This window comes from Sus scrofa, chromosome 13 (genome assembly GCF_000003025.6).
Source record: "Sus scrofa isolate TJ Tabasco breed Duroc chromosome 13, Sscrofa11.1, whole genome shotgun sequence".
NCBI classification, from domain to species: Eukaryota; Metazoa; Chordata; class Mammalia; order Artiodactyla; family Suidae; genus Sus; species Sus scrofa.
The window spans coordinates 52522564-52538215 of NC_010455.5; the positions used below are offsets into that span (position 1 = coordinate 52522564).

Sequence of the window (15652 nt, forward strand, 5' to 3'; positions counted from 1 at the left end):
AAAAAGCCTCCGGGATCTTAAGGGTTAACTCACTCGCCTTTAAAAAGAAAATGACACATATAATTTCCTTTTATCATAAAACAATGCATTTATTCTTTTCTGTATGTCTGTTAAAGGGCATGGCTTTCTGAGTGGAAAACAAAACAGAACTTGGTCACATGTTTATTTGCTTCAGCTACTCCCTTCCCCTTCTGATAAATAATCAAACATGCCATCCAGAAAAAACAAAACCAGTGAGCTGGGAAATTTGATGGTCATCAAATAGACTGCGATACCAAGAAAAGCAGCCCACTGTTCCCACACTGAGTTTTCGGCCCCCACACCTACACTAACATCTGAGTAAATACCTCCAGTCACTCTTTCCATTTTCCCTGCAATTACTCCTACTGTTATACAAATTGTCCTTAAGGCAGTCGCAAACATAATTTTTTTTTCTTGCAAAGTAGAACAACTTCTGAACGTGAAAAAAGCCAGCCTAGCAAGGGCCATACACGGATACCCTTGCATACACACACATAGTTTGTTATTTATTTAAACGTTTCCTCCATTAGAGAGGGGGACAATGACAGAGCCGATTCCTTTCTCTATTCTAAGAGATCTTGATGTGGACACCAGAATTTAGTTTGGGGGCTAACAAACAAGGTTTTGAATACTAACAATTCCCTTCAGATCAAAAGAGCTAATTTTCCACTTCCTGTCTATTCCCTAACCAGTACATAGTGGAAAAAAAAAATTAGCACCTGGCTTACCAATTACACCAAAGTTGGGGTGTGTGTGTGTGGGCGGGGGGGGGGGTAAGGGTTGGGGGAGGAGTATGGAGAAAGGAGAGGGGGGCCAGAGGGACGTGGGTATCAGACAGGAAAAGGTGGAAGCCTTTAAAAAAAAATGTCAAGCCATGTAGTGAGAAAGTCATTTCAAGAGAAAGGACCCACGGAGCAACCACGTCACTCTTCGGCAGAGAGAGAAGCAGCAGCCCGGGTCCGAGAGCTTTCCCTGCCATCCTAATTATCCACAAGGAGAATTCTGAAAAGAACCTTCCAACATCAAAGTTAACAACCATCTCGGAGAAAGTGAGGCGGGTTTTCTCTTTCTTTTCGCAGCCCACTCCGTTTAAACAATAGTAATATAAATGAGATAATGACCGTGCTTGTTTCAGCAGTCTGACTTTTATTGGCATGAAATTGGTACAAATATTATCAAGACCGAGTCACAAACGATGATGGTGTCATGATGCCTACATGGAGGACAATCCTGCAGATGCAGAATTCCCAAGGCACCCTCTCTCTCTCTGCCCTCTCTCACTCCTGGTGATAACAGGAAGGAAAAGAAGGCGACGCACAACAATGTCACAAATAAGCAGAGCGAGGTCCTAATCTCTGTTCTAGCCCCTAACACAGTCCTGACGGTCCTGACGACTGACGCAGGGCTGCAGACTGAACTGATAATATCCAAAGACACATCTGAAAGCAAGAGTGAATTAACAAGGCTGCAGAACCAACCAGTCCTCTCTAAGCTGTAAAAAGAAAACCGTCTTTGATGGAGAGGGGGTTGGGGGCGGGGGGAAGAGCAGTAAACAAGTCAGATCATCTTATTTTGCCCTTCAGAGAACATCCCTGCAGGAGCGAATCCCAGTTCAGTTTTAAAAAGTTTAACCCAGTGAAAATGTTCTTTTTTTTTTTCCCCCTCTCTCGACACTTACAGAGAAAATGAAGAGTTTGACCGAGAGTGCTCGCACTGTCTGCCTTTGGATTTCCGTCTTCTTGCTGTAGATGGGTTCTGGCTGTTTCTGTGAAGCGGGGGTTGCCGAGTGGTAAAAAAGATGTTTGAATAAACAGGAAGTCCTGTGCGGCTGAAGCACACTCGAGGAGAAAACACACTGGAACATTGCCCTTTGTAGGCAACTTCAGGGACCGCCTGCCTCCACAGTAGCTGGCGGGGCTCTCACTAAATGACAAAAGAAACCGCAAGAATTCCTCAAGTAATTCTTCACTTTCAAAGTTGAAAGATCAGTTGGAGCTTGCAGGTAATTTTCAAAGTTGCATTTAGCACTTAAAGAAATCTATTCAGGCGACGCTGCATCTAAATCACTCCAGGTCTGCAAGCACCGACACAGCATCAGAAGTGTGCCCTGGCAAGACCAAGCCCTTGCCAAACACAGCTCATTCACACAGACAAATACACAGCAACGGGGTTTTGGGAAGCCTGCTCTTGAAATTTTTTTGTGGTGACATTAACAGAGGCAGGATGCTTTAAAAAAAAAAAAAAAAAAGGGAAGAAAGAAAAGAAAATTCAGATTCTGCAGACTTGAGAGGATTTTGTCACATGTATTTTTAAAGAACACATCGCCTGCATTCCAGGGTTGTGCCCTTGATCTTGCTTTGGCTGCTTTTCCTTTACAGGCTCCTTCTCTGCTCTCAACCGAGCTACCTGTTTATCTCCAGGCACCTAGCGTGCCTACCTGAACACTCTCGAACCCGTCCCAAACTCATTATCAAAGTCCTGTCTTGCGGCACCCCAGTTACTTGACAGATGCTGTAAAGCCAAGTAAACTGCTGAAGGCAGAGCAAGTCAGCTTGAAAAAAGAGGATGAAGAGTTGAACAGCCATATTCAATTAAAAAAAAAAAGAAAGAAAGAAAGAAAAGAAAAGGGGGAGGGGGGAGGAGGAAGCAAAAGGATTCCTTCTGAAAACGCACTGTTGGTGTGGCAATGCTCTTCTGCCACGGAAGCAACTGATTTGTTATTGAGCGTGGAATGCTGGACTGTCTGTCATCCAGGTGCTAATACTCGGCTAAAATAACTCGTTGGGAACTGTCAGTGGGATGTTTACATAGGCCCCAATCTTTTCTTCATAGAAGGAAATTTTTTGCTGGAATTCATCTTCTTTTGATCTCACATTCAAAGCAACGGCAGCTTGATAGACATTCAAGTCTGAAAGCAAATCCAGACGCTGAAGATAAACCGCCAGAATATGACAGGCAGAAGCATCTAAAGCTTATAAAAACCAAGAGAACAGCATGTCGCCTGAGTATTACAATAGCAGAAATCAAGAGACATATTAGGTGGAACTGATCAGCCACAAAAACAGTTCAAAAGGCAGATCACAGAAACAGAGGACGAGGCTAGGAGAGAGAGAGAGGAGAGGGAAAAAAAAAAAAAAAAAGGAAAGCGTCTGGTTTACTGCCTTACCTCCCTTTGGAGCCCCACCGTGCTTCAATGCCTGCCTCTCCACTTTTAGGAGGGGTGGAGTACGGGATTCCAATGTTCCTGCCTAACTCCGCTGGTCTAGTTATAAATGCTGCAGATGACTGCCTAGCAGTCCATTTCCAAGGGGCAAGGGGAAAAGACAGACCCTCACCTTGCTCAGTGGCCAGCACGCCACATTTTATTAGCCTCTCCTGCATCTGCTCTGTAATGCAGTTGCAAAAGGCACTGAGCCTGGGCTCTATGCAAGTGGGCAGCAGGAAAAGTCCTCCCTCAAGAGAAGAGCTCTAAGTGGTTTGAGATGGGCCTAGAGACCTCAGAGAGGTCCAGTTCCCTAAAACGACTCCTTACAGAGTGAACACAAATGCTCCAGCCTCAGCCACACTAACAGATGTGTTCCGTGCTACGGATAACAAACTGTTCAACACCTACCTGCTCTGAAGTCAACTAAGGCCATTTCATAAATGGATTACCGCAAGAACTTTCATGGAGGCACACAATTATTTCTTTTAAAAATTAAGCTGCTTATTCTAATTTGAACTCAGTGTATATAGTGAAAAACTAATTCTCCCGACAGTTCTGTACTTAGAGCTGTTTGTGAACAAACACGGAATGTGAACAGGCAGCATCAGGGTAAAGGGCAAGAGAATCCCACATTATAATTTAGCCTGTGGTTGCCCCTGATGGCCATCACCTCCTGGGAGTGCAGAATGAGCTCTTCCAGGCAGCACCCTTGGATTTTAAAAATTAGCACATACACCCCCCGTTTTTGCATAGTAACCCAACAGCGAAATGTGGATTTAAAGATACTAACTGATTTTTTAAAAAGCTGTAATCAGTTTAGGGTTTGCCTCATGCAAACAAGATTCCTGGGTAACTAAGTTACAAATGGGAAAAACAAACAAAACAAACAAACACAACAAAAACCCTAACTAAGGCACCTTGGGTCAGGCCTACGCAGCTGTCTGATGTGCTAAGCTGACCTTCTGTCTATAAACTATACTAGTTCAATACATGAAAGTTGCCACTATTCTCCAACCTTAAAAAAAAAAAAAAAAAAAGTTGTTTTTAATACTTACTCCCAAGTCCGCCAACTGAATAGTCCACGTTCCTGTAATGGTTCCATTTACCTCCAAAACAGGGAGGTTTACCATGTAAAGTGGAATGCAATTTCCCTTCTATATTCTAAAACACATTCTTCCCCTGAAAAGAATGCTGTCACTCCCAGAGTGACACAAAGAGCAGTAACTCTCCATTTCTCACGGCCATTAGAAGTCTTCAAAAAAAAAAAAAAAAAATCTGCCATGTATAAAGACCTTCATTAGTATAATTAAATGACTGTTGGGTTTTTTTGATATAAACAACTTTTGATCCATCATTTAAAAACCTCATAATAATATCATTAAAGAGCTACCATTTTTAAAAGAGAAATTGTCTGCTCAGGGCCATGGAAGAGTAGGCATGCTCTGGGCCGCTTCCTCTGTCTCCCTTTCAGACTTCTCCTGGACTTGAATGTCATCATAGACCTTGAATCCTCGAATGTGAAATGGCTTCACGCTAATTGCTCTAATTGCTTGAAGATGTGCAGGCAGGTGAAACCTGATCCCCGTGGCCATTGTAGAGACCAAGAACAACACTGGAATGTTTACACAGTAGTTTGATTTTAATAGACAGAAGGGCTGAGTTTAAGACAGCAAAAACACAGCTAATAGGTGACCCCTTAATGTAGTCCTCCTTTAAAAAAAAAAAAAAAAAGACAACAAAATACAATTTCATGTTCTAAAAGGCAGTGTCCTAAATGCCAAGGTTATTTGCTTGACTCTTGGAGTGAGTACACGTTACGCTGCACCTGACATTTACACCCGAAACCCTACCCCGAATACATTTTTTTTTTTTTACCTTAAAACAAAAAAGCACTTTATATGTCAGTCACCTTACCAACAGATTATGACTGTATGGTATTTCCAAGTAAGTGCATTCATTTAAATTTTAAATTGAGTATTTTTCACTTTTGCAAAACTCCTTGTCCCTTTTAAAGGAGAAGCCTTGTATGTCTTTGACAATTCCTCTGGGGTTTTGTGTTCCCCTTCCAGCCCTCTACCTCCATTTATGAAATTCCTGACCCTTGTCCATCCCTGAATTACACTGAAGTTGAATCCAAACCCTCTCATGTTGGGGCTTTAGACACATGTGCATCCTTGTGGTGCCTTTTTTTCTGTGTCACTGCGTGGGATGGGGGTCTGCCTCTCATTGATAGGGGTGAGAGCAGCCAGGGGAGTGGCTGACATACTTATTCAATGACAGTGGCCATTCTCCCCAGATATTTTCATGAATTGAGATGGATACAGAGGTTTGACAATAGCTCCCCGGAGCCCTCTCTTAACAGCGCACAAATGTAACCATTCCTGGACAGGAAATACACCACAGCCAGACCAAGATAAAAATACAGCAGCACCCACAAGGTGTCATTAACAAAAAGAAACCCTCAAAGGTTAGAGGTAGGCTTAGGTGTTGAGATACATACATAGTTACATACGTATCTTTTATACACACACACACACACACACACACACACACACATATACATCAAGAATCTAGACCTATGGGAATGGTTCATAAAGAGCCAAGTAAACACTGTGTAACAGGAAATAAGAATTAAACATGTATTACATCTTGGAGGTTAGAAATCTCCAGATGCAATACATGTAAAATTGGGTTGTGATGATTGCTGAACAACTAAAAATATAATAAAATCACTGAGTTAAAAAAAAAAAAGTATTACAGAATACCGCAAAACAATGAAATTATTTTAAAGTTAAGCTGAGCAATTAAAAGCAATAGCAAAGTTCCCAGATGGCTCAGCGGTTTAGAATCTGGCATTGTCACTGCTGTGGTGTGGATGTTTTTTGGGGCGGGGGCACACTTGCGGCAAATGGAAGTTTCCAGGCTAGGGGTCGAATCAGAGCTGCAGCTGCTGGCCTACACCACAGCCACAGCAACGTCAGATCTGAGCCGAGTGTGCGACCTACACCACAGCTCACAGCAACATCAGATCCTTAACCCACTGAGCAAGGCCAGGGATCAAACCCATGTCCTCATGGATACTAGGTTCGTTACCGGGAATTCCTGTGGCGTGGGATTGATCCCTGGCCTGGGAACTTCTGCGTGCTGCAGGTGTGGCCGAAAAAGAAAAAAAAGCAATATATATACCTTGTAAATGAGAACAGAGGAGGAGCAAGCACCCTATACAGCTGGGAGCACTGTCAAACAAATGGCTGTTCTCCAAGTTATCCCGTGTAATAACTTCTGATAATGAAATACAAAATGCGGAAGAAGGCGAGGGCAGGAAGCCCGTTGAAAGCCATGAAACACTTTTAGTTATATAAGCTAAGTAGTTATAATATAGCAGCTTCCACTGCCTGGACTGTTTGTCCCCAAACACTGAAAGACAAAATAATGAAACAAAAACAATTAGCTAGAGCCCTCTTTCGAATCACAGCCACTGCACACACATTTAAGGACACTCACACCTCGTTCTAAAAGTTAAATTCCCCTGAAGAAGTAATGCTTCCTTCTTCCAAAAAGGAGGTGGGGGTGAGGGTGGGGGACAAGGAACCATTTATCCATTTAAAGATTAAGTATAAACTAGTTCAAGCCAGGGAGAGGAACATGGAAAGAAAAAGTAAACAGGACCTCACCCCCCACCCCGAAAATAGTTCCCCTTTGAAAGCTCTAGGCGGTGGGTGCCTGGTACCAAGAGCCGCCCCGTTCATTGGAGGGGTCAGGAAAGCTATGCTAAACCGACAGGTTCCGTTTACAGCAGGCCAGAACTTTGTTTGGATATACTGGCCTTGCTCCCCGCCAGCTTAACAACAGATGGCTAGAAAACTTTCATTATGCTGCACAGGACTGAACTGCAAACAATCCAGAAAACTGTGAAAAGTTTAACTCCCTCTAAACCAATGTGCCAAACCGGGGCCTGCCCAGAGCCAGTGAGCCAGCGCTGGGCCCCGGGGGACCATGCAAGTGATGGTTAAAACCAGAGCACTTGCTAAGGGCCCCAAGTCAACTCAAGGCACCATTCCAGACGCCGGGACAGCAGCGACCCACCCAAGTCTGGAGTTTAACTGTTCAAAGCCCAGACCTTATAAGGAGTTGTGTGGATAGTCTCCTCTTTGTCTATTTTCCTAAAATGTACTGTCATGACTGCCCCTGGCCTTGGGAGAGAGAAAATCTTCTCCTAGACAGTTCCCAAGCTCCTTCCCACTCTCCCTCCCTCTGGAAATTGGGAGGATGAGGCCAAATAGTCTGACTGTAACACCCAGACTTAAACACGATTTATCCAAATCTGTCTATAATTTAAATATTCATTAAATCGATTCAATCACACGAACCCTAATATCTCTTAATGCTCCAAGACAGGTTATAAATGTACCTTCAAAGGTTTAATTCAATTGGCAATCTGAGAGGGCTGATCACCAGAAATGTGTTATTTTCATATTATTCAAGAAATGAACAAATGTGTTTTCCACAAATGTGTTTGAGAAGCTACCCTTTCCTGTTATTGAAAGAAAATTGTGTTTATTACTCCTTTAGCATAGTGTAAACTCATAAACGTCAACAGACAGTACAAGGAAAACTGTCAACTAAATATTGTTTCCTTCATGAGCTGTTCTTCCAAGTCAATTACGCCTTTCAACTTCTGGGGCATTGTATGATAAACTGGCAGTAAAAATCATTCACATTAATATACCATGGTGCCTTGCCTGCAAAAGGTAATTAAAGAAGTAAATGACTCATAAGAATAGACATATTAGCTGCAAAATGAAAGGCAACTGCGCTGCCACATAAAAATATGTACCATTAAGATACTGCATTTTCATATTCCTGTAATCAGCTTCAGTAGACTAATGCTTATTTAATCCAGTTCTGTGCTAAGTCCATCAACAACTGTTTTTTGCTGTTTTCTCCTTGACTGAACATTATGAGAACAGGTTTGGAATAAATACTGCAATGAGATTTTTGCATCCTCAATTGAAGAACAGGTTTTTACATTTTAAAATCTATTTTTCTTTCTTTCAGAAATACAACGTAAAAAAAAATTACTGGTGGGGAAAATATATAATATATATATATAAATGTACATTTATATAAAACATATATAGTACATATATATGTATGCATATTAGAGAGAGAGAGAGTCTGCTAGTGAGATATGTCTCTTTAAAATGGCAGAACACTTCAGGGAAATGATATTTGTTTCCACATTCACTGTTTCTGACCCATAATGTTATCAGCACAGGGGAGATGGCGTCACGCCTCTACTTGCCAGATCTCTGTCACCTTTATGCAGTGCTCCCTTTTGTTAATAATGGCTTCCACTACCATGAGCAGGAGGAAGGCAATTGAGCTTTTGGCAGGGATGGGACAAGTAAGCAAGAAAAGAGGAGGGAGGTGGCAGGTGGGGAGGCGGGAGAGGACCCTAGACTTGCCTAGGGCCCCCGAGTTCTCTTCCTTCCAAAGGGTTAGCCATGTGACTGGAGAGCATCTTCTCAGAGAGAAACGACTGGCCCTCAAATTAAGTGCTCTGCTTTCCGTTCTCTGGTTTCCAAACTGCCACTTGGCTTGATTCTTCCTATCCTGTATTTCAGCATTCCCTCACCAGGCCAGCCAACCCACAGGCAAACATCATTTACCCGGTCTGAGACTGTTTTCACTCAAGTTGTTGCCTTCTCTGCTTCTGGAACCTTGATCCCCACCAGTGAGATGAGCCCACCGTTTGCACTATTAATATTTCTGGGAACACTGAGATGCATGCAGTTTCCTGGAGGCTGGAGAAATGCCTCTTCTTGTTGTGGAAATTAGGGCTCTTTGTTGATGACTGATGTGGGCAGAGGGCTTTGCCAGTTCAGTTTGGGAGTTTTAGCTTTCAAAACTCTTGCAATGTCTGCGGTGTTCATGCCAGCAGTGAAAATCGGCCTATAAAACATTAGGCTATCTGTCTCCTATCACGCTTGCCAGCAATTCACTCACTTTCAATAACATCTAAAGGCATTGAGACAGGGTCCACCAACTTATCAAAAAATCCAAAAGAGATGACTGAGTTTTTTTTTGTTTGTTTTTTTGGTTTTTTTTTAAACATCACAGGCTAAGTTCTAGATTTCTGCACAAGTTGCACCTTCTCCCTCTTCCTTCCTTCTGTACAGAAATTTCTGTGACTTTAAAACTGATGAGCAGCCAGCCGGGCCTTCAAGGACAGACAAGGATATGCGGACAGCCCTACAAGGATCCTCGGCTGCTTATTTATCTTTTAACAGTTCTCAGAACTGCCGAGAGCCTTCCAGATTGAGGCTCCATTCTTTCCAGGTAATGTATGAGCACCTCCACGTTCGAGCAGACAGCCCCTGGAACCACAATTAACGAGATCTAGTCCTTTTGCTAATTAAGGAACAAAGGTTCCTATGTGTCCACACACGTGGAAAGGGGAGAGCAGGCTTCTTTCTAATTGCTTCCAATAAGGATTTTTCATATTTAGGAAGATACTGGGATTGGGAAAGGAGAGCATTTCCAACATCCTTTACAAATGAGGCTTTTCAAAATATTGTTAGCTGTTAATAATGCATCATCATCAAAAACTGGAGAGTTAGGAATACGTAACCTCTGTCTTCACGTGAATTAACCTATAGGTACGGATACAACGATATAGGAATTAGTTCTGAAAAACACACTAACAAAATAAGAAATAAAAGGTTCTTCTCTGCAAAAGAAAGAAAGGCGAGAAGGCCGCTTCTCTGAGCCTGATATTCCTCAGACCTTAGCAGATTAGGATGCAAACGTGTAATTAGGAAAGATAACCCCAGTTTTTAAAGTAATTAGGGGCTGCAGGATATAGGATACCATCTCTCCAAAGTGTTACAAATGTACCACACTTCTAAATAACCTGCAATGCTTGGAAAGTAGACTCACTACCAAGGGCATAGCTGCTCTCAGTGAGGGAACAGTAAATGACAGACTGGCGTTCAAGTCCATTAGCTGCGATGTGAGAGGAGCACATTCACTAGCACGCGACCTGTGAAAAATCTTAGATCTCTTTAAATCTTTGAATTGGATTACTGCATTAATTCTTAAGAACTGCAATCCTTCAACCAAGTCAAATTACCCTCATTAACAGTGGAAAAACTGCCTCTGCAATAAGTTTTTTAAAAAAAAGATATTTATTACCTATAATCACTTGCAGATACTTCACCTAGAAACAGGATGCATGCAGGCGAACAACTTTGAAAACGGCGGCAGCCTGATTTTGCGTGTTCACTTCAGATTAAAATAAAAGTGAAAGCATGTCCATGGGTTTTAAAAAAAATTTTTTTCATGCCAACAAGACATTGCTTTTTATTATTACAACCCTCTGATGAGAAGCAAATAGCCCCATTTTACAGGAGAGGAATGGGGGCATACACAGAGGCATCGCACCAACTGTCCAAACTCTCCTGGCTAATTTGGGGCAAGGGAGGGGCTCCGGGCCCTCTGCTCTGGGTTCAGAAGGGAGGAATTAAATCGGAGATACCGACTTCCGAGGCCACTACAGAGCAATGTACTGACGGCCCTAAATCATGCTCAGGCAGTTAAAAGGCAGGCAAAATAAATGAAAAGATAGGAATACAGCTTCGAGGGTAGAAATGGTCCCCATAATAAATACAACAGAAGCTGGCTCAGTGCTTTCATCACTGCATCTGCTGATACTGTTGAACCTGCCTTGAGAATTCATCAAATAAGTGCTTTTACAGTGGGAAACGAAAAAGAAATGTAAATTGATCTACTCTGCCCTTGTTGCTCCCTAAAATGGTCTCATTGGAAATGCGATAAGAGCTTGACCGATTTTGAACAACTTTGGGTACTTTATGGCAAATGAGCTCTTTGAAGCCCCATGGACCGCTATTCTTCAGCTCCAGGGATGTTACTGCTTTGCTTCTATTACTTTCTCACACAAGCTGGGGCAGGAGGATCCTCTCCACCAAAAAAAACAGAGCAACCTCGAAGGGCTTGGGCAGAGGCACGCCAGTCTGTGTTTACTACAACGTACTGTTTTTCTATCACCCATTAAGGAAAGGGAAAAGGTGAACAGCCCTAAGTCGATTTTCAGAACTTGATGGTAACTGATACTTCTAAAGGGCTATCATAAAATGCTAACTGGAGTTCATAAGAAAAACCCAGCGGAACTACAAAGGCTTTGGAGTGACTTCTGAATCATCAGGAAAAAAAAATGTAGATAAATTGTGCTCAGGATAGCTATATGTGAAACACATTTATTTCAAGCTACAGATGTGAAACTAGGTAGTCCTTAGTTAGTATAGGATGATAAAAATCGATTAAGTAGCCTATTATGTCCAATGATCCTAGAACCTACTGTAACCTTCTTTTTTAAAAATAACTTCCCAAAACCAGTGGTTAAGAGGAGCACTTCAATTCCATGTCAGATACGCAGAGCCATGGCACTGTCTAATAATAATGGAAAAGGCATTTATTCATCTCAGCATGAGTCACTGCCCTTCTATCCTTCCAACGACCTTTCAAGGTACAAATTATTGTACTCATTTTACAGAGGAGGAAAACAAGGCCCAGGAAGGCAGACTAACTGGCCCAAGGTCAAACGGCTTCTAAGTGGGTCTATGACTACTTGGAGGTGAAGGAGGACCTTAGGGCAAAATCAGAGAGAGGGGTTGTTCAAAGGAGGGCTGGGAGGAAGGAGACCTCTGTCTGGGGACACAGCTGGACACAGTGATCCACACATCAGACAGTCTGTGATTAGTAGACTCCTCACCCACCTCCCACCCAACGGCACCACATGTTCGAAGGACAATGTGGAAACTATTCCTCCTTGGTGTTACCATTTGCAGAGACTCCGCCCTTGCTCCTTCAAGAGCTTTATGCCTATCAATTGGGTGCTTTTCAAACAACCAATGCTTTGGCAGTGACCTCATAATTAACTTGGTTTCCCACGTTAACAACCTTCCTAAGCAAATGTTAAGGTTACCTTCTCTATAACACCTTCCATTTACATAGCAAGGCAACACCCAAGTTTTGATACCTACTCTGTACTAAGCACAGGTGAGGCACTGGGCCTATGGCAGAGCCCCTTCCAAGGCTTACAGTCTATGGGAAATAGACAAGATACGGACAATGCACAAATCCAGAACTAATGAGAGCCATTACAAATGAAGCTTTAATAAAACAACTTCACGTACTTGCCATCCTAACCTACTGTAGATAAGGCCATCGAGGAATTTGTCCACAAGGAGGTAATATTTAAAATGAGACCGGCAAGGAGAGAAGAAATCCAACAGCCAAGGAGCAGAAAGTTCAAGGACCCAGACCACAGAGGCTGAGAAGAAAGTATAGGTCAAAACAACAATAAAAGAGGAACATACCTAATCGTTGGTGAGTTAACTGTGTTGTTGTCCACACAACATTATGCCTACTTCTTCCTTTTTGAATCCTTTTATTTTTTTAAAAAAAAACCTCTTTTATTTATTTATATATTTTTTGTCTTTTTGCCTTTTCTAGGGCCGCTCCCACAGCATTTGGAGGTTCCCAGGCTAGGGGTCGAATTGGAGCTGTAGCCACCCGCCTACACCAGAGCCACAGCAACTCGGGATCCAAGCCTCGGCTGCGACCTACACCACAGCTCACGGCAACGCCGGATCCTTAACCCACTGAGTGAGGCCAGGGATCGAACCTGCATCCTCATGGTTCCTAGTTGGATTCGTTAACCACTGCGCCACAAAGGGAACTCCCCTTTTCAATCCTTTTAAGATAAAGACTTATACATATTATGAATATGATTTTAATCAAATGGCCTAATAAATATAAACCACATTGTGTTGGCAAAAGCTATAAAAGAATTTATGTAATTATGACTGAAAAAGGAACAGCTTAGAGTTGGCCCTTGTATATGTCTGTCTTTATCATTTTTAAGGCTGTCATGCATTGGCAGCAGGCAGAATTCTAAGATGAGCTCCCACATTCCTAGCCTCGGTTTCAGATATTCAATTAAACACTCATGGAGGTATAGTGAGGTGAAAGACTGCAGCTACAAATAAGGTCCAAAATCAGCTGACCTTAGGGTAGGGAGATCATCTGAGCAGGCCTGAAAGAATCTCATGGAGATTCTATTTTGGAGTTTATATTAGCGTTTAGAGATCAGATTAGAGATCAGAATGGATAAAGTCAGACTTTAAGAGCACGAGAAAGATGTCATGTGCCAAAGCTGGCATCAAGGAGAGGTAGATCATGTGGCAAGAAACGTGGGCAGCCTCTGGAAGCTGAGAGTGGGCCCTGGCTGACTGACACTCGCAAGGAAAGGGGGACCTCAGTCCTACAACCACCATGAACTGAATTGTTCCAACAGCCCAAATGAGCTAAGTAGATTATTCCCCAGTGTCTTCAGACACGAACTCCATCCAGGTAACACCTGACACTCTGAAGCTTATGATGCTCTGACTGGAGGAGACCCAGCAGCTCCATGCCTGATCCCGTGACCTATGGGACTGTGAACGAGCAAATGGAGGCTTGACCTGCTTAGTTAGTTGCAGTGTGCTAGGCAGCAACAGAAAACCAATACAGGTAGAAAATAGATATAATCACATCGCCTGTACCTTAAGTATATGAAACAGTTTCTCTTACAAAATGAGTGAGAACTTAAATGGAAGAGAGGAAGGGAGAAGGGGAGGAGAGGGGAAGGGAAGGGCAAGACTGTGTTTGCTTTCCTGTCCCACATGGACCAATGTGATGAACTAGGACAGGCCACTCACTTCTCTCTGGGCCTCATTTCCTCACCTGCAAAGAGGAGATGATAATAATGGGTGACAGCGAGGGGCATCTTAGGAGCACACAGAGGTGAAACACTTTGAAAGTTGTAAAAAGCACCATCCAAGTTACTTTTCATTTTTCCTACTGTTTCTTTCCTGAATCTGTCTATCTGTCTTTCTTTCTCTTTCTTTCTTTCTCTGGCCCCACCTGCAGCATGCAGGAGTTCCAGGCCAGGGATCGAATCCACATCAGACTAGGGACCCAAGCCACTGCAGTGACCAAAACGGAATCCTTAACCCCATGAGCCACCAGGGAACTCCTTTCCTGGGGCTTTTTGATTTTCGATTTTCAGTTTTCTTTTCCAATGATGCCAATGACCTATTTTAAAACTGATCAAGAAACAAATATGGAGTTTCCTTGGCTAGAGAAGAAAAGGAGCATCTCAAACCATCCTGGAGCTTCTCACAGTCCATGCAAAGGGGGTGGAGATACCTTCCAGGAGAGAAGGGAAAAGAGGTCAGCCTGTGTCCCTGGTGATGACAACAAGCCCTCCCATCTCCCTTCCTCCATCTGTTCCACAGTTTTTGGGAAGATGGAGTCAGACGGCTTGGGATCAAATCCCAGCTCCACTTCAGACCTCAGTTTAACTGCTCTGCGCTGTGGATTTCAAGGGTGTGAAAGGGTAGCAACAACTCCACTCCCTCCTAGGGTAGCTGTGAGGAGTAAGTGACACAATACATAAAGTGCTTCCTAAGACAGTGCCTGGCACTTAGCAAGCACTATATAACCCCTGTTGTTAGCATTTCTATTACTACTGATATGAATTGCAGAAGAGAAGCAACTTTTTTTTTTCTTTTTTAGAAATTCTTTTCTCGCCCCAAGAGAATCTGGAAGACTTTGGAAAATTGGGCTCCCTAAATATGTAAAATCTTATCTATAATAAGGATTTTACCACTAATGCCTTTTCATGGTACACTATAAAACCCATCTAATCTGTGAGGAAAAAGCGAGAAAACCCCTCCATGGTCATGATTTTGCCACATTTTATGTTTGCTCACAGGATAAAAAAAGAGACTATCAAGGTCCTTAAAACCATGATTTATTGCTTTTTAACAAGTACTTTGGGCAAAGCCAGAAGAGAGGATTCCCCTGCTGAAAGACCAAGAGGAGGTAAGGCATTTCAGCCAGGGGGTCAGTGACCAGCGCAGCCAGGAAAAAAGGCAAAAGTAAAAAGAAACAAAGGCTGAGTCCAGGGCACAGACTTCCTTTTCCTCCTCACTCTTTTCTGGCTGCCTTTCTACCGGGCCTAGGGAGTGAGCAGTGCCATCGGCTTTCCTGAACTCACAGCTGAGCGGGCAGGGCAGCCCAACCAACAGGCATCTGGAGCAGGGTAGTGAGTGCTGTGCTGGGGTGTGCAAATGCCCAAGGGCAGGTGTGCAGAGGCAGCCAACTTGGAGCAAGTAGCTGGTGTCCCCATACCTGAGCAGCAAAGGAAGCCTAGCAGCCAGGGGAGGGGGTTGCACTGAGCGTGGCGAGGGAAGTCTAGGACTGAGAGGGGTGTGCCCACAGGAAGGAATATAAATGTGACCATGAAGGACTTCCCGCTGTGGCTCAGTGGTAACGAACCCGACTAGGATCCATGAG

At 43.2% G+C, this 15652-nt stretch overlaps 1 protein-coding gene across 14 annotated transcripts in view; it reads right to left on the reverse strand.

The window, feature by feature from the left end:
* Positions 1 to 15652, reverse strand: part of FOXP1 (forkhead box P1) — a 627515-nt gene that overhangs the window by 175720 nt on the left and 436143 nt on the right. The window contains exon 1 of one of the 14 annotated variants that reach the window (XM_021070838.1): positions 1700 to 2210. The exons of 11 other annotated variants lie outside the window; for them this stretch is intronic. In XM_021070838.1, the coding sequence (XP_020926497.1) occupies positions 1700 to 1885 (186 nt within the window). In that variant the 5' untranslated portion in view covers positions 1886 to 2210. Of the gene's footprint in view, positions 1 to 1699; positions 2211 to 15652 lie in introns of those variants that run through there. 2 more of the 14 variants (XM_021070840.1, XM_021070839.1) reach the window with 2 other exon arrangements.